Source organism: Oreochromis niloticus, linkage group LG7 (genome assembly GCF_001858045.2).
Source record: "Oreochromis niloticus isolate F11D_XX linkage group LG7, O_niloticus_UMD_NMBU, whole genome shotgun sequence".
NCBI lineage: Eukaryota > Metazoa > Chordata > Actinopteri > Cichliformes > Cichlidae > Oreochromis > Oreochromis niloticus.
The window spans coordinates 20,408,007-20,432,715 of NC_031972.2; the positions used below are offsets into that span (position 1 = coordinate 20,408,007).

Genomic DNA, 24,709 nt, shown 5'->3' on the forward strand with positions numbered 1-24,709 from the left:
CAACCACAATACCAGGACCCTATCGGTGAAACCGCTAAATTGGCTAAATGGAAGTTTGTTTCTGCCGCTGGAAAAAATGTCATATTTTGAAATGTCGACAGCATAAAAATCGATGTCAGACAAAGTTAATTGAATGTACTTGAGGCCGACACCTACATCTAGAATTATATATGATATCTCTAATCTATAATAAATGCTTTACTGATGAAGTAATGATTAATACTTGAATGTCTTCAGCCTGACTCAGTCTTAATGGATGTCTGGGCCTGGCTGGTGGAGGGTTCAGCTTCTACCGAAAGACAGACTCATGCTGTTTAGATGAACAGAGCTGCAGTAGGGTGGGAACTAAACACATGACTATACACTTCATAAAAATATTCTCATCTGGATCTTTCCTCCTTTCGATCTCTAAAAGCTTAGAAACGAAGAAGGAACTGATCTTATGTGAGGTCCTCATCAGACATGTCTCCTACGTGGACTGTGTCTGGATGGAGGCTGTAGGCTGCACTATAGTGACGCCTGGTGGTGGTGCTTGAATTGGACACATGGACGTACAATTAATAACATGCACTGAAAACAGCAGTCATGGCGGGATGGGGAATATCCCCTGAGCTCATGTCTCCTTCCTCTGCTTCTGTTACTAAAATAGATGTTTGACTTCTGAGCATTCAGTAGATAACCACTTTGTTTATGAAATTTTGTTCTGGTTTTGCCCAAAATAATAAACAACAACGGATGCACATCTTACTGGTGTTTTTCAGCTAAAATATCATTTCACATAAAACTCACACTGATGTCATCAAGCTCGTCCTGCGCTTTACAAAGAATCTGTCCCTCACTCACTTTCATCTCCTCTCTTTCCCCCTGATCTCCTGAACCCATCAGAGCAGATGGTTGTCCCTCCCTGCAGGTTTCTTCCTGTCAAAAGGGAGTTCTTCCCTCACAAGTTCTCACTCATCAGGGATGATTCTCTGATTCTCTCTACTACATAGGGTTATTATATAAAGCATCTTATAAGAACTGTGGTTGTGAACTGGCATTATACACATCCATTAGCTCTCTTAACTGCTTATCTATTTCAGTGCTGGATCCTATCCTAGTTGATTTTACCGTTTCTTGAAATAAACACATTCTATAAAATAAATAAATGAATGCAAACTGATCAAAAGAATGTGATTATTTCAAATGGGCAAAAAGACCCAAATGCAGTCTTTTCAAGTGAAAGACAGTTTAATAAAAAAAGGTTTATAGTTTTGTACCAATTTAACTGCAAGGCTGGAGGAGTGGGTAGGCAGGTTACAAAGTTAAAAGTCCCATTTGGTCCAAAAGAAGGGGTTCCAGACAGGTTGCAGGCATCAAAATAGCAAAACAAGAAATTTCTCTATTCAACTAAATAAACTTCTTAAACCTAAAACAAGGCTGTAAGGAGGCTGAATGGTGGGCTTTTCATTTGTTTCCACGGTTACTGGTACCCCAGAGCCTCCTTTTCTTTTAGATGAATAAGGAAAATCCTTGAGAGTGAAGATGAGTATGAGATACACACAAAGGAACTGAACCTTAATTTAAGGAGTAGAATGTCTTTAAGTACTGTGCTAGACAAGAAGGTAAAGACAAGCCCATGCAGCCCATGACCCATGATGGGAGGAACATCGGGCTGTAGGGAGTGATGACAGAAGAGCATGACGGGTCCTTCACACATACCTCTATGTTCCTGTGTCACAGCAGGCTTTGATCAGGCCATTGCCCCTCAGTCTCCAGAGTTTGCATCCTCCATATGCCTCTGGTTTGACCACATCTTCAGCATCCCTCTGTATGCAACCTTCACGCCCCTTTTAAAATGGACTTGTATTTTATGAAGCATCACTTGAAGTAGGAACTTTTCCACTTAACCTGCAACCTATTTGTTAAAGCCCATATGTGACGATTGGTTTGTGTGTGTGTGTTTTTATTTTATTTACAGTGTGTCTGGAATCTTTGTCATGCTGAAAAATGAAGCCTTTGCTAATCAGATGCTTTTCAGATGGCACTGCATGCTGGTGCAAAATCTGACAACACTTTTCCTTGTTAATTTTATACTTTTAGACTAGATTCACAACCCAGCTGGCTGAAATGCAGCCCCAAATCATTACAGAGCTTCCACCGTGTTTTACAGATGACCACAGACACCCACTGTCGTACCTTTTTCCATATGTATTGTTGATTTGAACCAAAAATGTCATATTTAGATTCATGACTCCATCAGACCTGTTAACCCTGATTTTCAGTCCATTTCTTGTGTAATTTGGAATACCTCAGCTTTCTCTCCCTGCCTCTCTTCCTGAAGGATGGCTTCTAGACAGCCACCTTTCCACTGAGACCATTTCTGATGAGGCTTTAGTGAACAGAAATTGGTTTAATTGAAGGGCCATAGGCATCTCTCAGGTCTTTGCTAGATTTGTTTTCTGGTTTCTTAAGGACATGATTTTCAAATACTGTTCATCTTCGGTATGTAGTTTGCAAACTTGCAACACTTTTTGTTTCATTTGTCCTATTTCCTCAGATGAAATATGTCAAGTTTTCAGCTAACACATCTAAAGATATTATTTTATGCCTATTGAACTGTGTTATCTTTGGAATTTTTTGTAGATTAACCTAAAGAAATTGAAACGAACTATGCCAAGTACCAAAAGATAGAAAAGAGGGGAAAAAAGAAAGACCTTTGGAACAGTCTGCAGAAGTGACACTTGGTTACTTTTTTTAAAGGTCTGAAAAAGCCTTTGAAGATGTATATGTAAATGATGGGGTTGAGTAAGGGGTTGGAATAATCCAGCCAGGTTTTTGAATATGCCTAAAAGGATTTAGGTCTTATTTTACTTTGTGTCCACATTCGTCTGGTGGTTTCATTATTAGCTGCTATGGAGTTCCCGTATAGTTGTGTTACCACCAGTATGTACCAGCATTTAAAAAAAAGGACACAAAGACATACTTCCCTGATTACACACTGAAGTTTTTAATGTCTTGACAGAGCACAGCAGTCCTGCAGGTTAAAGTCACCTTTCCATCCACATCAGTCTAAACAAGACGCAGGACCTGGTCGCTGCAGGACTTTGACACATTCAGCCCGCCCCCTCGCTGCTATTCTACACACAGAAGGACAAGAAAAGCAAACACCCTCTGCTGCAAGCCAAAGTATCAAACAGCCTGCAGTTGCCCATATACATCATTGTATTATATATTTTTTGTAGTTTTTAAAACATTACTTCCTTATACATATACTCATTTTGTCATAATTTAAATATTCAGCGGTTTCATACACTAAATTCCCTAGATAGTTAAAGTTCAATAAGATGCATCACACATATACAGAATAACACAATAAGATATGTCCATAATAAACTATTTACCATTAAATAATAAGAAGAATATGCTTAGTTGTGTTTACTTTGCAGTCGTGGAGTACCAGATGCACAAGGGATGAATAGTAGATTATTGTTTGTGGCTGGTGGGTTGTTTTTTGCTTGGGTTCAAAAATACAACACATCACGCTGACAGTGGAGGTCAGTGGTAGAAAAGGTGGTGGGTTTGCACAGGTCACAGGTTCTCACACGTGTAAAATGACAGGGTTAAGAGAAGGAGCTTTTTCATTTAATGCCAGTTTTATGCATAGACTGTGGCTGTTTTTGAGTGTTCTCACTCACCCCCGTGACCACTGGAAAAAAGACAAAACAAAACAAAAAAAAAAGGGAAAAAGGGGGGAAAAGAGAAGAAATGGCAAATCATCAACTGACTTAAAATTCTGAATGTTTTCACACGGCAAATATTCCTGTTTTCCCCGTCTGAATAAAAAGGATATGTAAAGTAAACAGTCACAGAGCTTCAACCCAGGCCCAAGACTCCCTTCCTCTCAGACCGGAGTCTTGCGTGTCCTGCAGTTGTCTGAAGCTGCACATTTGCTTAAAGAGAATGCAGTAACAACATTTGTGTGAAGCAGAGAGCGAGAAAGACACGGGAGAGGCAGCTTTTTTTTTTTTTCCTTTTACGTCAGTTGTTGCATAGGTCGTGTGGAAGCACAGACAACAGCAGTTTTAAATCGCAGGTGGATTTAACAGTGACACTGAGGCCTTCCTGAGGCTACAACGGGCAGTTCCTCCTGTCCTGCAAGGCTGAAATAAGGAGGAGGAGGAGGAAAAATGGACGAAGAGCAGCGGCGTCTATCTGAGGGTGAAGAATTTGCAGGCGATCCTTTACTTCTGTTATTCATTCAAGCCTTCCTCTCCTTGTGTGAGTGAGTGAGTGATGGGTGGATGGATAAATGCGAGATGAGCGTAAGAAGGAGAAGAGGTAACAGCGAGAATGTTTCCTTCTAAGAGTCGAATGGTGGCAGGGGGCTCTCGGGACGAGAGGGCCCGCCCTTGTTTGACCGGCTGTTTCGGTGAAAGGAAAGAAGAGAGAAAATAAAAAGACGATCTTATTTGGCAGGATGAAGAGATTAAAGACAACAAGAGAAAGCCTAAAATCGTAACGGCGAGGAGGCACCAGAGAAATGACGATGTTCACCTCCAGGGTGAGGGGGATATTATTGCTTTGCCACCAGTTAGTAATGTGTAGCCATGGGTTATTCTGGCATAGGATTTATGTCATTAAGATGTGGCCATGAGATATCATCTGGTAAGATTACATTTTTGAATGATAACCAGATGAATATTAAAAATCATCAAGGAAATGAAATCCAGCTCTTCTTTTAAACTATGCATGATGGTTTACAGACAACAGATTACCCACAATGAGGGCAAACATTAACAACTAGTGGCTGTTTAGTTAGCAATAATATTTTACAGCCGTGTGAGAAACAGGTCAACTTTTACAACAATGCCAATGGTAATGAAAACCATGATTTGCAGGGTGTGAGACAGACCTCCTTTTTCACGGTTTGTTCTTTATAGTTTAGCTCACAAGCGGACCTGATTAAAGTCAGTCGTCTTCACACACGAATATGGAAAACTGCCATAACACATTAACTCAAAACCTGAATAGTGCAGTGAGAAGACACCAGAGTTTCAAAAAAGTCCAGCTTGCATCACCTCCCTTATGAAATACTTTATCCATCGTCACTTCTGTTGATTGAAACATTTTCTGCCTCTTACTTTAACTCTGAGGCTGAAATGCTGCAGAGGAACTAAAACATTTACCTTCTGCACAACACCAGTATTTACAGAGTCAAAGCATCCATCAAATTACCATGAAGTATGTCGCAAGTTCTTGGTGTTAGTGGATGTTTAAGTGAACTGAAGAATTTGTGCCATTTTATCTGAAACTCTTGTGAAAATCTGCTCGCACAAAATTGTAAATTTCTGCTTTATCCCTAAAATTTCATTTTTTTCGTGTGAAGGATTCCTTAAAAAAGGAAGAAAATAAATACACATGAAATAAAAGAACAATTGATGAATGAGAGAATAATAAGAGAGAATACTTATTAGAAATACTCAGGCATAGCTTCATGCTAAATGTCTACCCTTTTAGTTTAAAAGCAAGAAAAATGTTTCCGTGTTTAAGTGTTTGCATGTGTTTACTAGACTGTATACTGCGTGTGTGCACACGCTAACTGATTTGCTTCATCAGTCTTTACATAGTTTGAGTTCTCAGGGTGCAGCATGTTTGTAAGTCATGCAAGTGTGTTTCAAGTATTCTGCATCACTGTATGAGGGAGAGAGGTGGAGGTGAGGAGGAGGGAAAGAAGAGGAAGCGAGGGAGAAGCAGGAGCTGGGAACCAGCGCAGGTCAGACGAAGCAGAAAACGACAGGAGGGTGGCGCTGTTGTCTGTGGCCTCTCATCCAGAGGAGGATTAAACGGAGGAGGAGGGGAAGGACGGAGGAGCCGGGGAGTCTAGTGGGTTGGAGATGGCGGGGGTCTCCGACTGCCGTGGACACACAAGCACAAAGGAGAGACCGGATTAGTGCCGTTGCTCCCTATTGACAGGTTTACAGCCCCCATGTGTACATTCATGCACAAACACACACAGAAATACTGTATCTTCAAGTAACACATGGAGGCAGTCCAAAAATACAACAAACGTGACAAAGATTTGAAGCTCAGTTAAGTGAAGGCTGTGTTCCTGCACATCCAGCTGCTGTTTATCTACAGTAACGTGCAGTTTGTTCAGTTGTAGTTCTACTACAGGAGAGCAAATCCACTGATAGGCATTAAAGTTTTAAGCAGCAGTTGTTGCTGATTGAAGGGAAGATTAACAATCAGAAGGCATCAGTTTAAACAGCCTCTGAAACAGAAGTTGACTTGTAAATATGCAAAGTGTTTGCTTGAAGGTAAACATGTAAGTGTAACATTTTAGAGATGCAGATATACTCTCTTATTCCCAGTTAGGGTGAACCATCCTTTATTCAGTCCATAATTTAGTCTAATATTATTGCACTCTGTACCATTGCACATATGATATACATGTTGGTATTGCCTGTTTGTCGATTCTCTTAAGTACGATGCTATGCCTGGTCAGTGAATGTTACCAAAACACTCACAAGGTTTGCAGATTTTGCCAAATACGTGAAAATTATAACAAAGAAAATGGCAAATATGGCTCAAAAGAAATATATGCCCAGTTACAGTTACACTCAAACTACAACTCAAAAACTGACAGTACAGCAGCCGAAACAACAGTAAAATAATGGAGAATATAGGAGTATATATTGTAGTGTATAGCATACATCGCCTGAGATCATGAGAACGAACTTCGACTTCTTTTTATTCCTCTTTTCTTAGCGAGAAACTTGGAAACATTTTGTTCAAATACAGTTTATCTGGCCACCTCCCAGCCCTGCATTATGACTGCATCCCACTTTGTCCCACACGCAAACTCAGAGCTCAAATCAACTCAGACTGGTTTCCTAACATGAGAATAGGAAACCACTGTACTCAAATAACCTCAACAGTCACAGTCTAGTGTCTGATCTTTTTGCAAAGCTAGCTGGGGTTGCTGATGGCAGCTTATACAACTTATTCTCCAAAAACTTAAAAAAAAAATCTCATTATCATTTAAAATGAAGATATGGCATGTACTTACCAAGTGCTCTTAGAGGTAATACATTTGTTAGTTAAACTATAGAGTATTTCCCTAAAAAATAAATCACCAGTAGAGCTACTCCCCATTAACTAAATCCTGCAAAGAAAAGTGATTTTGGTAAACAGAGCACCGTGTCACTAAAAGAAAGCATCAGACACATCGATATAAGCAGGTATGGGAGGGATTTTGTAGCATACAAACATACAACACAGACCAACATTAGTTAGGTCCCGGACATCTGATGCGAGTCTTCTTGGCCTACACCAGGGGTGTCCAACTCCAGGCCTCAAGGACCGGTGTCCTGCAGGTTTTAGATATCACCCTGGGTCAACACACTTGAATCAAATGATTAGTTCATTACCAGGCCTCTGGAGAACTTCAAGACATGTTGAGGGTGTAATTTAGCCATTTAAATGAGCTGTGTTGGATCAAGGACACATCTAAAACCTGCAGGACACCGGCTCTCAAGGCCTGGAGTTGGACACCCCTGGCCTACACTGACAAAATGTCCTCCTTTGGTGCTCTTTACAGACAAAATAACATCAGACTGAGCTTGAATTGAGCTCAAGCCACTGATGCAAACACACAAACACACACCGGGTGTGTGTTTGCTCATGCAGCTCTCTGAGAAAACAGTGGTGAGAAAAAGAAAATGTCATGCAGTGAAAGGGATGGTTTCTGTGAGAAAGGGAAAGAAGGAAAGTCGTTGTGATGATGATGATCATGGTTGCAGACAGTACCCAACGTACCAGTAATGTTAGTCCTCACTGGTCAGTGATAGTGATTCTGTAGAAGGAACCATAGCAGTGTGTGGGACAGAGGTGTGGTGGGGGACGGAGGGGTGAAGAAGAGGAGACAGAAGAGAGAAAAGGAGCGCAAACAGTTACAGCGCAGGAAGTGACCAACATCGCATGTGCGAAGCTCTCACTCGTGGCAGCTCACAATACAGAAAAACTGGATTGGAAGATGAAAAATGGGCACTTAAAACAGATTAGTTTTAGTGAGGATATTAAAAAGCTGTCATTTTCCAGTGAGAGCTGCGCTCAGCCACGTTAGCATCCTCTACAGTAAAACAGGTGAGCTACTGACAGTTAGCCCCAGGTTAAAGAGGTTAGCTAGCTCACAAACACAGGCAAGGGAGGGGCAAATTTTAAATGCATACAATTATTGAATACCAGAAAGGAAGCCCCTCCACATTCCCATCTCCCCTTCATTCATCAGATCACATGTTTTAACTCAAAGGAATCCAGACGACCTCGCTTTTAGCAATAGGTTATTTAACAAATGATGCCTGACAACGCGGTGAAAGTTTGGTGATGGCCGAAAGATACCAGCAAGGTGAAAGAAATTAGTGAGATGTTGTAGTTGTAGTGCCTATTTGGGGATAACTAGCAATCTACCAGCCTATTAATCTATCCTCTATCAAAACCAGGGCTTTCTACTGTCCTTTACCTCCTTTATCCCCTCATCCGGGTGTCTTCACATCCCCCTTGGTAACAGAGAGTATCCACACTTCAGCTTTGATAACGTCACATTATCTTAAACGGTAGTTTGGATGTCAGTGTCCTTGTAAAATCTTCTGCGGCCTACTCTATGATGGAAGAGTTTCCACTCACCTAGGCACACTTGGGGGTGCGCGGTTAGGCCTGGAGGGCACGGTGGGTGGTGGCCCACTGTATGGGTCAGGAGAAGCTCCGGGGCGAGAAGGGACAGGGGGAACCCCCGCAGGAGGAGGCCCAGGTGGAGGACCACGAGAGCCTGGACGGGCCGGGGGTCCTGGTGGAGCCCTGCGGTTTGGAGTTGGACTGGTGGCCGGAGAGCTTGATAAGAAAGTAGAAGTGAAGAGAGGAACATAAAAGGAGAAAAACATCAGGAAAGTGTCAATAAGTCAGATGCTGCATCTTTTTTTAAAATTATTATTTACTTGACCATATGTCAAAATTACACATGGGCTTTTAATATTTGTTCTCCCCAACCTGTTCCCACACGTACCCTCTCAGTCCCACAGTCTGATGTCTCATGTGCCTTACCGTCCTCCAGATCCGCTACGCTGCACCTGCAGCCACGAATCGTCCACGGGTGGTGGCATGGCCGTGGTTACAGTAGATGTGCTGATGTCGCCGATAATTTGGAGAGCCTCCCGCAGAGCGTAGTACATCCGCAGCATCTCGTCACGGTGCTGGGCCTGCTCCTGAGACTCCTCCATCAAGCTGTTCTGGTCACCACATGAGTACAGCTGAGCCAACAGCTCAGCATTAATGAACTCTTTAGTCTGCATGCAGAGGGAGAGAAACAAAGCACGCTGTCTGTCAAATCTCATGACATATGAGACAATAGCAGTGCTGCGTCCCACGCTGATGACTCACATTGTTGATCATGAGATGCATGATGGTCTTCGGCATCAAGTCACGGACGGTCTTGTTGACGATTGCCATGTAAGAGTCGACCAGGTTGCGGATGGTTTCCACTTGCCGCTCCAGCTGAGGGTCCATGCTGTGCATGAGGTTGTCAGAACCATTTTCATCACCCCCATCACTCTGTGAGACAAATTAGTTTTTTTTTTAATGTGTGTGTGTAACAGAGTTAAATACACAAGAGAGAGAGGATCATATGACAGGAAGAAAAAGGTTTTCTCCAGGAAATTACATAACCAGCTGAATGATGAACAGATAAACCTGAACACACAATTCATCAGTGTGGTTAAATGTTGTTCAAAATACAATACTGTATAAAAGTCTTAAGTGACACTTCATTTCTTTATATTTTGCTCCCAAGAATTCAGACTTATGACTCATTCAAGCATAACAAGTTCACCCAGCTCAAGGGATGAACCAGTGCTGCGTTTATTTAGAAAAGAAAAGATTATTTAGTCAAAACTCTTAAAAATGCCAAACTTATCACAGTTTAATAAGCATAAAATGCTATCTTTGCGCAGGCAAGGTGATTCCCAAATAGCCGAAAACTTGGCACACGCTGGAATGGTGTGCACTGTATTCCTAAAAAAGTGAGAAAACTGAACAAGTGGAGGATAAAAGAAGAAGAGGCAGGCTGAAAAAAGGCATCCCTGTCAGTGTTTCGAAAATCTACTCCTAATGATTACGCTAAACTATCCATTTACTGATCACTGTCAGCTACACGACTCAGGTACAGGTCCATTTAAGTAAAATTATAGTTCATGCTTTACATAGAAAACACAAAAAGGTGATCTAGTACTCAGAATAACATACCTTTCCTTCCTTCTCCTACAACGCCAAATAGCAATGAGAGATAAAAGACATTGAAAAGGACAGACGGCAAATGAGAGACACAATAACATTAAAACAGACTGCAGAAGGAAACATCACAGCAACAACCCGAGCTACTACTGGACATAAATAATATGAACTGGAAAAAAATTCTGCATTTGTGAGAGTGTTTGCATCACAGTGTTGTCTGTGCACGTGTGCTTTAGGTGAAATCTTACCGTGACCCGTTCAGGATAAACTCCGGCTCTGAGGAAGGAGGCTTTCCACGCATCAACGTCTTCCTGACTCTCACATGCGAGCTCCAGCTGACGGTAGTCCTTATACACATTCCTGTGGAGACACAGCGTGATCAGTGCACTCCAATAGTCCCGTCTCATCAGCTGTACGTCCTTCCACCAGTGAAGGTTAATAACTAAATACAGTCACAGTCACTTTAATGTAAAAACTTGCGGAACTTGTTCTTTACTCCAGAATTTCTATCTGTTTTCACTTTACATTATCTTACTTCATATTTTCTACTACACTATACCACAAAAATTGCATTTTTTGTTACTTCACAACATTTACTTTATAATTCTGGTCACTTTTAATCTTCATTTTTTGTTTTGCATACAAAACTTGTATCACTTTTTTGGATTTAAATGCCCCAAAGTATAATTTAGTGCTTCTTATCTACAACAGTAACAACAATAAAGTCTGGCTTACATGTAGATGCTTAAAAATGTCATGCAACGCTGGAAAGTGCACTCTGCACAATTTAAACCTTTACTTTTCTTAATTTAAGTTCATTTTTCACCTTTTCTTGTCCTTTTATATTGGAATCATTTTTACTTAGGACTTTAAATTATCTGCAGACTTCCCTAATATCAGGATATTCTTTAAGCTTTACAGCTACATCCTCACTGGCTGCCACACAGAAATCCCAAAACATAAACATAAAAGTGGGCCAAAGAGCAACTTTTAATGCTGTGGTGCATTTAAGTTGTTTCTGTGTTACAGTGTTAATGTGTGCGCATGTGTGTGTCTAATAACACCTCTGTTCGGTATTGAAGAGGGCAAAAATATGTTTGCTGGACATGAAGCCTTTCTCCACATCGCGCAGCTTCAGGTTGTCGACCTGCAGCATGTACTTCTTCTCCTTCTCCTGCAGGGGGTGAAAGAGACACACAGCGGTGAGGAGAACGAGGAGGAAGACTTCCCTGATAAAGAGGAGATACACTCACTGTATATAAAAAAAAGAGTCGCTTTAAAGGGAAAACTAGTGCTGATGCTGCATTATGATCACTCTGGGCTGTGAAATTTAGAGTTACGCATACAATTGTATTATGTAACATATATTGTAAATGGTGAGTGTGTGAAAAAGGTTTTGAGTCATTGGTTTGCGCTGCTGATACAGACAAAAAGATAGCAGGCTAAAAGAGACAAGCGGATAAAAAAGGTCAGCGGGAATCAAGAGCAAAAGCTCGCACATTCAGTTCTACAGCAGACGAAAGAAAAGCAAAGGAGATGGATGGGAAAGTACAGTCTGTGGTTTTGATTACAGTTGTGCACAGTCAAAAAAAAGGGGTGGGGGGGGTGCAAGCAACAAATGAGAAACACACAGACAGAAAGAGAGAGAGGGAGAGGGAGAGCGTTCCAGGCTACAAATCTCTTGTACTTGTAAATTTGCACACAACGTATGATACACAGACGTCCAACTATTTATGAATCAGGGAACCTCAAAGTTTGTCAGCTCAGTCTGATCTCTATCTTTATCTCAAGAAAATAAACTCACACACACACACACACACACACACACACACACACACACACATATATATATATATATATGCTGCGGTTGGACTTCTCAATGTCTATTGATAGAAAATCCAGTTTCTTGAGTCACGGTGCATAATATGCTGTGTGTGTGTGTGTGTGTGTGTGTGTGTGTGTGTGTGTGTGTGTGTGTGTGCGCGCGAATGTACGACAATAAAATGAGAATTAACAAAATGAGATTCCAAAAATAGCATGGGGTTAGTGAGTTTCTATAAACATTCTCTAAACACAGACACAGAAATACACACACACACACACACACACACACACACACACACACACACACCCGGCTTTGGTTCCAAACAGCACCTTTTGAGCGTAGTCTCTAACTAACCTTAAAACCATCTGGATGGCTAACCACGGACTTGCCCTGCCCAACTCAGCATGTGTGTGTGTCTGTGTGTGTGTCTGTGTGTGTGTGTGTCACAGAGAGAGCGAGACAGACGGGGATTGAATGTGTGACAAACTCCTTCATCAAAGGATTTATGACCTGCGCAGCCAAATGGTCATATCCCCTGAATGCATGTAAAACATCACAGAGACACACAAAAAGACACAAACACATTTGGCAGCGCCCGTACACCGAGGTGTCCGCTACCCAAAAAAACACCACGGCTAAACAAGAAGTCGCCCCAGGCCGCTGAAAGCTGACATCATTATTTTATAGAGCTGGTGAGTTCCCATCCCCCATTTCTCTCTTTTTCTTCAATTTCACCATCATCTCTGCCTTCCTTCTTTTCTTTCTTCACCCCCTCCCCTCCCTTGTTCCTCTCACTCTCTGGCTTTCCCTCTCCCTGGGAGTGAGCAACCTTGGATTGATTCATACATTTTCCTCTCCTCTGGCCAGTAAATCCAGTCAGGAGAAATGGAAACAGGGGAAGAGGAGGGGCAGCGAATGTGCACATGATGTGGGGAAGGTAAAGAGAAAATACGCTAACACGGAGCATAACTATGTTATACAAGGACAGCAACATTAAGAGAGAAATGCAAATGATTTCTTGAATATTAAGGTGGGGGTGGGGGGTGCAGATGATGCGAGACTGGAAGATTTGAGTTTAAGGTTTGATCAGTCTGGCAACCACACATGCCAGAAAGTCAAACAACAAAATGATGAATACCAGATATCTGCTAAGACTGTCCATGTATTTGTCCTATTGCAACATCAAATAAGACCATTATCAGTCAGCCAGTTTCTCGTGTGTGCGTATGTTTTTTTTTTATGTGTGTGTACTAGTTTTGGAGGGGAAGTAGGTGCTTGAGTGCTTTGCCATATGCTCCTATAAAATCCAGGCAGTGTGAGTGGGCAATGTTACAGATTTCAGATGTTAAGCACACTCGCCGGGACGCATGAGAAAACAAACCTGCAGATGCACACATGTGGTATGAAATGCACACTTTCTCTGCACAGGACCAAGCTTCAAGGAGACACACACACACACACACACACACACACACACACACACACACACACACACACACACACAAGGTCTAAGACATGAAAACAGGCTAAACAATACTGAACGATACTTCTGTTCATCTGTGTTCATCATGTTTCATGACAGACCAGAAGAGCTCCTTATCAAAGGTTCAAGAAGTCCGCCGGTTATCTTGGGCTTCTTCCATTTGCCCTCTTCTCTGGAAATCAAATCAGCCAGCGTGCAAGCTTCCCGCCTGAAGTGTGCGAGCGCGGGCTCATTCTTCATGATTTGCGAGAAGCTCTTTTCATCAACAGGTCATTTGGGCTCACTTGGACACAAAGCTCCTGATTTTGATAGCTGCTAAGCAGGCGTTCAGCTCTAGATGAGCATCCGTGGTCTCATCTTTCATAGTGAACCATAAGTTATCCTCATGAAAGATCTTTAGAGTAAAACGTCTAATAACTTGCACCAGTCGCCTATTAAAAAAGCTGCGTTAAGAGCTAACTGGTACCGACTAAAAATTTTTTGCATCATATAAAATAGGAAACGCCTTCTGTGCACAGGTTGTGCAAATTAACTTGAAGCACATGCTTAGTTTGCTTGTTTATTGGGTACAATTGGGTAAATCCTGCTTTCATAATGGTTACATTGTTCAGTTTCATCAGGTTATCCTATGTTAAAGATGGCCGTGAAATGTGTTCGGGTTAAAGCTAATCCCATCTGCTTATTATATGGAACGTTTTTTAGGCAGGTGCTTTGAGAAAATTATTCACAGTGTTTGACTAAATCCATCTGTCATTACTTAATTAATATTCCACAGAGTTTCCATTACTCTGGATAATTCACAGAGCTCTTTAGATTGATTGTAATTGTATTGGCATCAAAGCAGAAATAGCAGAGGCTGATTACCACCAGACCGAGCTGCAAAAAATACACCTTTTTAGGTTTAGTTTGATATTTTTTTTAAACACTTTTACATTTTTTCACTTGTACACAAAACACAGGTGTGATCCTTGTTGGTTTTTTTGTTTTTTTTTCGTCTGAACACCCACACCACACACACACACGCACCCCAGGCGGGGCACTTAGTAGTTGGTATTTGGAGCAGTGTGTGAACAAAGTGCTTTTCATGGTTTTGTTTTGCTAGTGTGTAGCAGGCTCATTATAGAGAGTCAGGGGAAGTTCACTTCTGGATTCGTAAAGGAACTTCACCACTCCATACGCCATCCAAAAAATATCTAAAAGAGTCAAACACATAAAATGTTCGAATATGGACACACACACACACACACACACACACTTGGAGGTGGTGAACACCAAAACACACACATACACGGGAACATTAACCAATTAACACTCTGAAACAAATCGGAGTAGTTTGGTTGGCGAAACCATGAAGATACTCGTTTACATCATCCATGTTGTTTTAAGAGGCTGGATGTCTTCGTATGTGTGCGTGCGCGTGTGTGCGGCGGTGCGTTACTCTGTATGTTGATGGGGGTCTGATAGAAAAATCCTGGTGACTTGGGCTATGCATCAAAGGCCTGCGGAGAAGCCGCACGGCATCTGGGAGCAATAACGTTGCTTCTAACCCTTCATTACCACAAAGACTGGGCCCTGGGTGGCAGCCAATGGTAATTTTCACAACCCTCCTCCTCACCTCCCTCTGCTTTTCTTTCCCTCCATTCTTCTGCCATTTTCCCTATTGACTTCTGTCTTTAAGAAGAAAAAAAAATTAAACACAGGGGATTTTTTTTTTAAAAAGGCGCACGGAGAAAGTAGTATAGTGTGAGGCTCAGTGGGTTTGATGCACTTGTTCAGACCAATTTCATCAATTTATAGATTTTTGTAGGAATAGATTTGTTACAACGTTCTTGTAGAAAAGATTTGTTTGTGAACATAAGCATCTTTTCGTTGTGTGTAACGAAAAAAAACACACTAACGTACGCAAAACCCATGTTTGGTTTGTGAGCAACATATGAGAAACAGCAGAGACAGCATCTGAGGAAACTTAATTTGACTTAATGCTGTTTGGACTTTATTTAAAGTAAGGCCACATGTTGCCAATATTTAAATGAGGAACAGACAATGATTTAGCTAAGAGAATTAGAACGCTGAAGAGCTGGATTGGAGCTATTCTGGGGCAGTGTGTAAAAACACACAGCTGTTCATGACTCATCTGGCTAAAGATTGCGCAATAATGCTCATAACAAATCACCTTGAGCAACGTGCCAGGGCCCACACGCCATAATACTCCATTTATCATGCAAAAGTGGCTTTTTGATAACAGTGCAGACATTAAGGGTGTTTTCTTTTAACCAGCATGTCAGCTGCACATGTTTCAGGAACTCAAATCTAATCTGAAACGTCCAATTTTGCAGTGATATGAACATTAATTCTCACATTTTCTTTTTTATGACAAGGTTTTGGCTCCTTCGATTATCTTTTTTCATTCCTTCTTTCAGAAAAAAGAAAACCCAACAGCCTTTGAGCTTTGCTTTGAGATTTTCCTTTGGGAACTGCACAAATGTGAACAAACGTCTTTGTGGAGAGAGGAAACATGCTGTCTGCAGTTGAACGCAGCCTGGCAGGTTAGTGATACCTTCCTGTTTAGTGGCTAATTGCTAAACAGTCAATTATCTGCCCTGAATTTACTCCTGCAGAAGGTCAGTGTTACAACCTCGGGGCTATCAAGGACATGTGATCAATCACAGTTGACCACCAAAGCGTAAAAGAAAGGTTGGCCAGCAGACTAACTATATAAACACACGCTAAAATCCACACTCGGCGGCAATCTTGTCTGGTGGAGGGCAAATGTTCAGCTGGTGTGTTTTGTGTCTCACAGCAAAACTCCCAGTACAAACCAATCACAGCTAAATGACATGAAACCCGAGTTCCCTCACAAGCAAATGAGGCACACAATCGTCTGCCAGTGTTCATGCATGTTTTTCATGTAAGGATTATGTACCTTAAGGTAACCACGTGATGTCAGAATACGCCGAGGGGAAACACACTGAATGCTTTTTAAAAAATGTTTTAATGCTACACTTGGCACTGACCCACATACATTTGCAGTAAATTCAGTCTCATGGAACTTCATGAGCATTAAAGCTGTGTCAGGCTAAAAGTCAAAGTCATAAAAAAAAGCATGAAATTTAAAAAAAAAAGTATAAATATAAATATCCATACACCATTGGAGAAATGTACTTTATTTTATAATGTGTAAAATAGTCACAGAAATAGCAAAAATGTATGTTTTATTAAATGTATAACATTTTTAAACTTCAATAAAGTTGCCACGCACATACACATACACAGCTGTGTTTCCATCACATCAGCGGCCATTACCTCGAATTATATTAATTGCCTAGAAACTTGGCCTCACCCTGTACCTACTGACAGCCCAACCAAAACCTTGAACCTGAAGCTCACTTTATTTGAACTCTAAACAAACAAATTGAGTCTCATCCTAAAATGTATGTATTTATCGCTTAGTGAGTTATGTTGTGGTCACTTGCATCCTAGCATGTGACTGTGTGCACCGATTTGGTTGTTTCATGTAATCATTTTTGTTCTCACATTGTGCTCCATGAAAAAAAGGCCGTTTCCAAAAAAGGAACGCACTCATTATCATATCATAAACTAAATATATGAACAAACCAGCCTGTGTCCCTCACCCTTCATTTCTATAATCTCAAATCTTCTTTTCCATTCATGACAGATTTTATCATTCTTACAGCCGTTCTCACTTTCCTTGCTACATCATCCTGCACTCACTTCCATTAACTTAAGTATGTTTAATATCTCAAACAGACATTTATCACCCCTTAATCATGTCGCTACATTCTTTTTTTGTGCCTCTCTCTCTCAGCCTCTGATATTTTATCAAATAAAAAGTGATGACGCTATTTAAGATAAGGCTCAGGGGGCATGCTGTCTATCTCTGCTTCCACAAAATCTGTAATCTGTCTAAGGAGATACAGAGAGCGCTTAAGAGTGACTTAGACTTTATTGTATATGTATTAAAAAAAACCCAGATTTATAATCAGAGTGGTAGTGATCTCTGAAGGGTGTACTCTGCCTTTCAACCAAAGACAGCTTGGACAGGGTTGATAAGTTAAGACGATGGATAGATGGATGGATAAAATTTCTTCTGTATATTTTAAATGCTGTTTTGGAAAATCTATGTGCTTTTTGAGTTGAAAAGATCAAATGGGTACACAACCCTTCATAAAAGGGATTAAACACAAACACATTACTTAATGACTGTGGAGAGCATTGTTCAGATTCAGGTTGGGTGTTTTTTAGCTGCCGCTAGATTCACGTTCATGAAACCAGTATAAAAGTGGTATAGATTTTCCCATCTAACGCCAAAAAGCACCTTCCCACAAATATTTCAGTTATTTAGTGCGGCACGGTGATGAAGCGGTTAGCGCTGGTGGCCTAGGCCTTTTTCATATGGGTTCTCTCTGTCCAAAGAAATGCTTGTTCGGTTAACTGGCGCTTCTAAAATATGTCTGTCTCTCTGTTTTTTTGGCGCTGTGATGGACTGGTGGCCTGTTAAGGGTCTTCATGGCCTCACCCACTGTCAGCTGGGTCGGGGTTCAGCCTCCCAGCAACCCTGAGCTGGATAAATGAGACGGACGAGACTCCCAGTGTTTCCTGAGCCCTTTCCTCAAGCCACTATCTTTTTAAATATGCTCCTTTCAACAGATAAGTATCACTGATACGATATCACATGAGAAAAAGGAAATAAAACTGAGCTATTATGCGGTTCACATTTTCTGTTACCCAAAGAATTATGGCTGTTTGTCTCTAGATAGAAAATGAGCTGCAAAATTTCACAGAAACACGCACATTAAAACACATTCAGCCGTTCAGATTTACAGGCTGCTTCCACAGTTTCGTACAGAGCGCTCTCTTAAATACATTTACAGAGCGACACCCGCAATCTTATCTTCCCCACACACAACGCACGAAAGACACAGTTTCGCCCACGAACTGGCGGAGCTGTTGTCAAAGCGCAGGCAGGAAAAACAAAGTCAGAACCTTGAGGTTTTTCTGTGACAGTATGAAGCAGTTGTATTTCACGGCAAGACGGAATAACATGGGAGCGCAGATCACGCGTGTGTATGTGCATACTTTCTCAGCATTTCTGGCTTCCCTGACTAAGAGTCTGAAAAGTAAGCTGTCTGCCTGGTCATCCAAACAGTGGAAACAATGTTAGCGCGACCGCAGCATTTCCCCCACCTACCCATTAAAATTCACTCTTTCCAATCCTCCAAACCTTAAACTCGACTGCAACACTAATCCATTTTACGTCCTATGAGGATTGGTTTCTGTAATTCTCTTTTTCTGGCTTGCTAGGTTTTTTTTTTTCTTTTCATTTTTTTGTTGGACCTCCTTGTTCACGGGGCATCGTTTCGCCCCCCGTTTTGAAGTTCTTCCCCATTTTTTTAGCCGTCCAAGCGGTACTGCTGACTCGTCTCTCGTGGGATCGTGCCTGCTTTGATTTGGAGCTCAGGTCGGAGCTCAGAAACCGCAGCTAAAACAAACACACGGCCTTGGCCACCACTGCACTGCACACGTACTACTACACACACACACACACACACACCTGGAAACACTAGCACTAATTACTCCTGTCTGCTAGAAGTAAGGACCAAACCTAACTGTGAGTGCGTGTGAAGCCCTAGAAAGTAAAGGAGGAACTTTTGACTGGTTGTGTCTCAACACTGGCTTTTCCCTCCTCTTTTGCACACATGCACACACACACAGACACACAGACACACACAATGTCTTTCGCCCTGGTTCTGATTTACCAGTCGTATGTCACCCTTCCAAGCAGCAACCAACCCACCCCCCTTGCCACCACTCTGTGTGTGTGTGTGTGTGTGTGTGTGCTGGGAAGGCTGCAGAGCTGCATAAAGGGCTCTTTATTCGAGTCGGACAGGGAGAGGAAATCAGCTTTAGAAATAAAAACAGAAGGAGCAAGAGAGAGATGGAGACCACAGGGCTGCACATCTGGAGTTATTACAAGGCTTCCTCCCGCTTGCCAAGAAAACGCCGACATTCCTGCCCCTTTCTACAAAGACCACGGAGCCTCTCCTCTCATCCAGGCTCACTCCTACATGCACAAATCCATCACTCATACTCATAATATATATATTTATATATGTATGCTCACATGTATCAAAAGCAGGGATGCGCCGCATTGAGAACACGCAAATGCTTTGCGAAACACATAAATGCCTCCATGTGAGAGCGCAAATGCGTCCACATACGCTTCCACTAAAAGGCTCCCTCCCTCTGCAGCTAGTCCTTCACTCCCTTTCCAAACTTTTACAACACGCAGGCCAAATGAATGTGTCTCACTTCCTGTTCACCTCTGACCTTCCACTTTCTCCTTGCAAGCCAGAAGAGGGAGACTGGAAAAGGAGGGGTGAACCAGACAGAGGGAGTGGAGAGAGAAAGAAGAGAGGAGAAAGGAAAAATAGGGGGCCGGCGAGCTCCTCCTCTTTCTCTCTCCATATCTCCTCTCTCTCTCTCTCACTCCTTTTCTCCTTCTGTCTCTCGAAGGGAGAACTTGGTGGCCAGTCCCTTGCCACGTCGAACCTCCAGCCAGTCCACCTTGCCTGCTACCGGAGATCCCCTTTGTCTTTTTCTTTTCTTTTTTTTTCTTTTTTTGCTCTAGGAGCATTTGAACCCCAATCAGCCAAGGTTTCCCTCAGCAGTGTGACAGCAGCGCTGAATGAAAGAACAGGCAAATTCAGCAAGGATTTGGGAAAGAAGAAGCATCACCTAACGCAGAAAGATGCAAAGAAGTGAAACGAGATCGCCAAGACGCAGGTATCCCCCTCTTTCTTTCTTTCCATTCGGCGTACGTCTAAAGAGACGAAAGGTTGCATACTCCGGTGTTTTAGAGGGAGGTGTTGGGTTGGGAGGATTTCGGCTGACCACAAATATTATCTGATAAGATCTGTTCCAGGGAGATTAACAGCACTTGCACTTGCAGCTGTTTTTAACCATAACTACTTGAAACTCTAATGACTTTTGTTCGGTTTGGCCTGAAATTTTAAGGGAACTAAATGGGGCTTAGGCTGCACCAATTTGGGCTAAATAGGTTGACCATTTTTGTGTGTTTTGGCATCTGTGCTGGGCTTTATTTTTTGCCTTTAATCTTTTCTAAATGCAGAATTCTTGCAAAGAAATACCGGTTACTTTGTTACATTAATCTTTAAGACCAAAATTCTCAGATTAAAAATAATGTAATTAGCTGATGAGTAATTAAAGCTCATTGGCTACATGTAACAGATTTATTACTTCTGAATGTGTTATATTTGATTTTTAACATTAATTAAACACTTTCTGTGTGTTTGTGTTTCCCCCGTAGAGCTCCGTGAGGGCTGTTGCTTTTCACAGCGGGAAACAGGAAGGAATGTCACAGAATCTGCCAATCAGCGCCTATCACCTCCGTCTAACCTCTCCCGCTCCTCCTCCTCCTCCACCACCACCACCTCCTCCTCCATCCCTTCACGCGGCGTTTCTCCCCCAGCTCACTCAATCATCCCCGATCGGCCCTTTGCGGCAGTCAGACTGCGAAGATAAGCCAGGCCCCGGAGCCTGGCTGCAATCACAGTGAGTACGATTAAGAGTGTGTGTGGTGATATATCTGATTCTGATTCTGAGCGCATGAGTAAAGAGTCCTCCACAGCGCTACCCTTCAGCCGCCCGGCCCGCCTGCCCAGTGTTCAGACTACCTGTTCAGGAAGTAGTGGTTGTACAGTAGTCTGCACATTGGTTAGGCTGGCCGGGGAAGCACAGGACGACTGCCTAAAAAAAGCAGGATGGGGGGGTAAAAAAAAAAAAAATGAGAGCACTCCAAAGGGCATTCAGCAGGCACAAGCACATCAGGCTGTGGGAACACGCAGCTGCACCACCCCTCGTCCAGCTGGACCAGCCCGGGCACGAGCCTAAATAAAGCACCCAAAGGCTCCACCGCAGAAGGCCTAGCCCTCGCCCAGGATGGATTTATGAGTGATGGAGAAGTCCTAAAATTTTGAAAGCAGACCCATCAGGTTGTACTCTTATTAAGCTATATCATGTTTGTGTAACCAAGACCTGACTCTGCGACTCAGCTTGTGAAAAATATTTAAAAATCGTCACAATAAAGAGGCTTACGTTTTCAATGTGGCACTGTCTCTGTTGTTGTTTTTCCTTTTTTTCTTGAGCAACCTATGACACATATACGGGCTCCACGAAAAGTAAATAAACACCACAGGCATATAGATATAAGTGATGGTTGCGAGACATTTTTAACATGTTGTTTATTTTCCTATGCAACCAAAAGCTGAAACCAGAAAAGTTCAGCCACACAGAAAAAAAAAAAAAACACCCAAAAAGATAACTAAAGCGCACAGTAAACCTCCAGCGTCACACTGCACTCATAATGAAAATGTACAATTATGCCTCTTGCTTTTCCTGCATCAGCTTGTGGCCGCTTTACCTCAAATGACCATGTAATGTGCAGAGAGGCAGGAAGCCACCAGACAAAAATGTTGAAAGAGCAGCCACTCTATCATTGTCTGTTCACCGTTTTGTTTTTGGGTTGGCTTTTTTTTTTTGTTGCTTTTTTATATAGCTCTCCCGCCAAAAAAAGACAGAAAATTGTGGGTTTTAGTGTTTGTAAGTGATGTCATGTGAAAAGTTACAAGTTTAGCTACCCCCCTCCACTTGCCCCCCCTTGCTTCTACTTCTTCTCTGGGACCATAGTTTACCTTCGGGCCTGCCTGTCTTTGATAAAGCAAACCCGCAGTGTACCGTTTCGAATCCCCACTCCCTCGCAAACACACCAAAGCAAAAGAAACATTCACACGGTGCCTCATCACAGAGCATCGTCTTCAGGAGTGAACACCACAAAACCAACCTGTTTCCATTTACAGCCCTGCCACCGAACACACAAGTGTATATGCACTTATATATATATACACATACACACACCCGTAACGCACAAAGCAAAAGTCCATGTGCATGCACACACACACACGCAGACACACACACGCTCACCATTAAAGCAGGCATGTTACTATGAGTGTGCTGAAAGCAGCGGTCTGCAGTTTCCCCCCAGGATGTTTACAGCTGGGATCACCAGGAGAGTCTGGCTTTCTGGCAGCTTTACAGCACGAGCAGGGAAACCCGGGCAGACACACACATGCGCAGTGACTGAACACACACACAAAAGAAAAAGGGCACCCAAAGTTAATACAGGCACTAAAAAAATCAAATGAAATCAAGCCATTCCATGTGCCTTTGTACTATTGTCAATGCGAAACTGCGGTTGTCACATGCTTGTGTAAAAATATGGATTTGATCATACCAATGCACGGCTATCACAAGCGTTACAAGTCTATAAAATCCAGTGTTTTACATTCATATACACAATGTCTCTTTACAACTTTTTTTTTTTTCTATTTGTGGCTCATCCCCCTAACTTTCACTCTGCTTTGGGAAGCTTTCAGCTTTAGAGCAGCCTAATTCAAAGAACTGGCATGTCCTGTGGTAATACAGACCAGAAGGCTTCTAAGAGCACACACACATGCATGCGTGCACACACGCACACACTAACCAAAACATCATGGCACCACTACTTGGGTCGAAAGTTATTATTAGTGTCTGGAGGTGGAGTGTGTCCATGTGTGTATGCGTTTGCCAGACCATGGTGAGGGTTTTCCCCGTGACAAGCGGCACCACCAATAAAACAGTCGTGCGCTGGTTTTGCAAGATGGTGCAAAGAACATTTCAATGCATATACGTGAAAAAAGGTGTGCAAAAACGTGGAGTTTTCTGCATGCACTGATGCATTTTTTCCCCCTGAAACTAAACAAAGCATCGTATTTTGGCAGGTCTCCACCCAGGTGGTCAGCATAATTCCTTAGGAGTACTCTAGTGTGTGAGGGGCTTATGTAAAATGTCGGATATAAAACATCATGTAAAGTCTCTTTTTTTTAGGCTACAGCTACAGCAGCAGGCTGAGCTGAGCTGTAACGTCAGCACGTGGTGTTGGTTCTAGGTCTCCATGCGTCCTCACAGCTCCATGTTCAAATAAATAGACATTATAAGAGAGAGGTAACAGATGGAGGGAGGAGACAGGAATAAAAAAAACAGGAGACTGTGACAAGGAAAGACTGAGACAGAAAGCAAGAGGCGAGGAAAGGATGACAGACTGTTTCTTTTGTTTTTTGGGATGAACTTTTGAGGACGTCTCTGGGAAAGAAGGAGGGAAAAGGCAGGAAGGGAGGATGTAATGTACTAAACCAGCCCTTCCTACCTCTTTGCATCCCCCATCTGTGCTACCTCTTCTCCCCACTTTCTCTCCTCACATGGTCCTTGTTACTCCTGCTGCTAACCAGCTAACGAGAGACACTCCTGCCTCCACCCCTACGATCCAGTCCCCCTCTCGCTTTGTGCCCCTTCTTTGAAATAAAGTAGGTTTATTAGAAGCAGCTTGTGTGTGTGTGTGTGTGTGTGTGTGTGTGTGTGTGTGTGTGTGTGTGTGTGTGTGTGTGTGTGTGTGTGTTTGTGTAATTAGGAACAGGGCAATGCAAGGGCTCTGGTATGCACATATGTGTGCCAGCTTCAATGTCTGACATGCTGTGGGGTCCTGACTTTTTAGAAAGGTCTGCTCAGTCCTACACACACACACACACACACACACACACACACACACACAGTCTGATGTCAGCGCGCACAGAGGCTGTGGCTAAGGCATGGAGACAGCGAGACTGTGGCTAGCTCCTAATAGTTCTGCAAAGCATCATGGGACACCGCTTTGACCAGTAAGTCCAGTAACAAGGCATGTCAGGGCGAATCATATCAGTGTGCAGAAGATAACACTGACCAGCAGTCATAGCTGCCAGTGGAATGAGTCGGATTGAATGTTGGACCAGGTCACGAAGAATAAACACTCGGATCCCAGGAAAATTCTGTCGGGTTGTGCGGTAAAGATGCAGAAAAACCGCCACAGTAAAATGTAATTTCATAGTGTCATACAGTAGGAATCGGATCACAAGACTACATGCTGTATAATCAAATTATACTGTGAGGAAATGTCAATTTTGTCAAGTTTTGTTTTTCCCAAACAAGCTTTTTCCTAATTATATGAAACCGCCAAACTCCAAAGT

The 24,709-nt window shown here is 42.4% G+C and overlaps 1 protein-coding gene and 1 long non-coding RNA gene across 14 annotated transcripts in view; one reads left to right on the forward strand and one right to left on the reverse strand.

Annotated features, from left to right (window-relative positions):
- Positions 1 to 2,965: 2,965 nt before the first annotated feature.
- Positions 2,966 to 24,709, reverse strand: part of dnm1a (dynamin 1a) — a 51,316-nt gene continuing 29,572 nt past the window's right edge. For 4 of the 13 annotated variants that reach the window (XM_013268302.3, XM_013268301.3, XM_013268305.2 and 1 more), the window contains 7 exons: positions 11,331 to 11,440; positions 10,515 to 10,626; positions 10,279 to 10,293; positions 9,418 to 9,588; positions 9,082 to 9,323; positions 8,668 to 8,871; positions 2,966 to 5,893 (listed from right to left, as the gene is read on the reverse strand). In XM_013268302.3, coding sequence (XP_013123756.2) covers positions 5,863 to 5,893; positions 8,668 to 8,871; positions 9,082 to 9,323; positions 9,418 to 9,588; positions 10,279 to 10,293; positions 10,515 to 10,626; positions 11,331 to 11,440 — 885 coding nt within the window. In that variant the 3' untranslated portion in view covers positions 2,966 to 5,862. Of the gene's footprint in view, positions 5,894 to 7,800; positions 7,838 to 8,503; positions 8,541 to 8,667; positions 8,872 to 9,081; positions 9,324 to 9,417; positions 9,589 to 10,278; positions 10,294 to 10,514; positions 10,627 to 11,330; positions 11,441 to 24,709 lie in introns of all 13 variants that reach the window. The other 9 variants (XM_005470351.4, XM_013268306.2, XM_005470357.3 and 6 more) reach the window with 6 other exon arrangements.
- Positions 13,543 to 21,722, forward strand: LOC102081667 (uncharacterized). Its single transcript, XR_269345.3, has 2 exons — positions 13,543 to 20,378; positions 20,923 to 21,722. It is a non-coding gene; the product is annotated as an uncharacterized LOC102081667 (long non-coding RNA).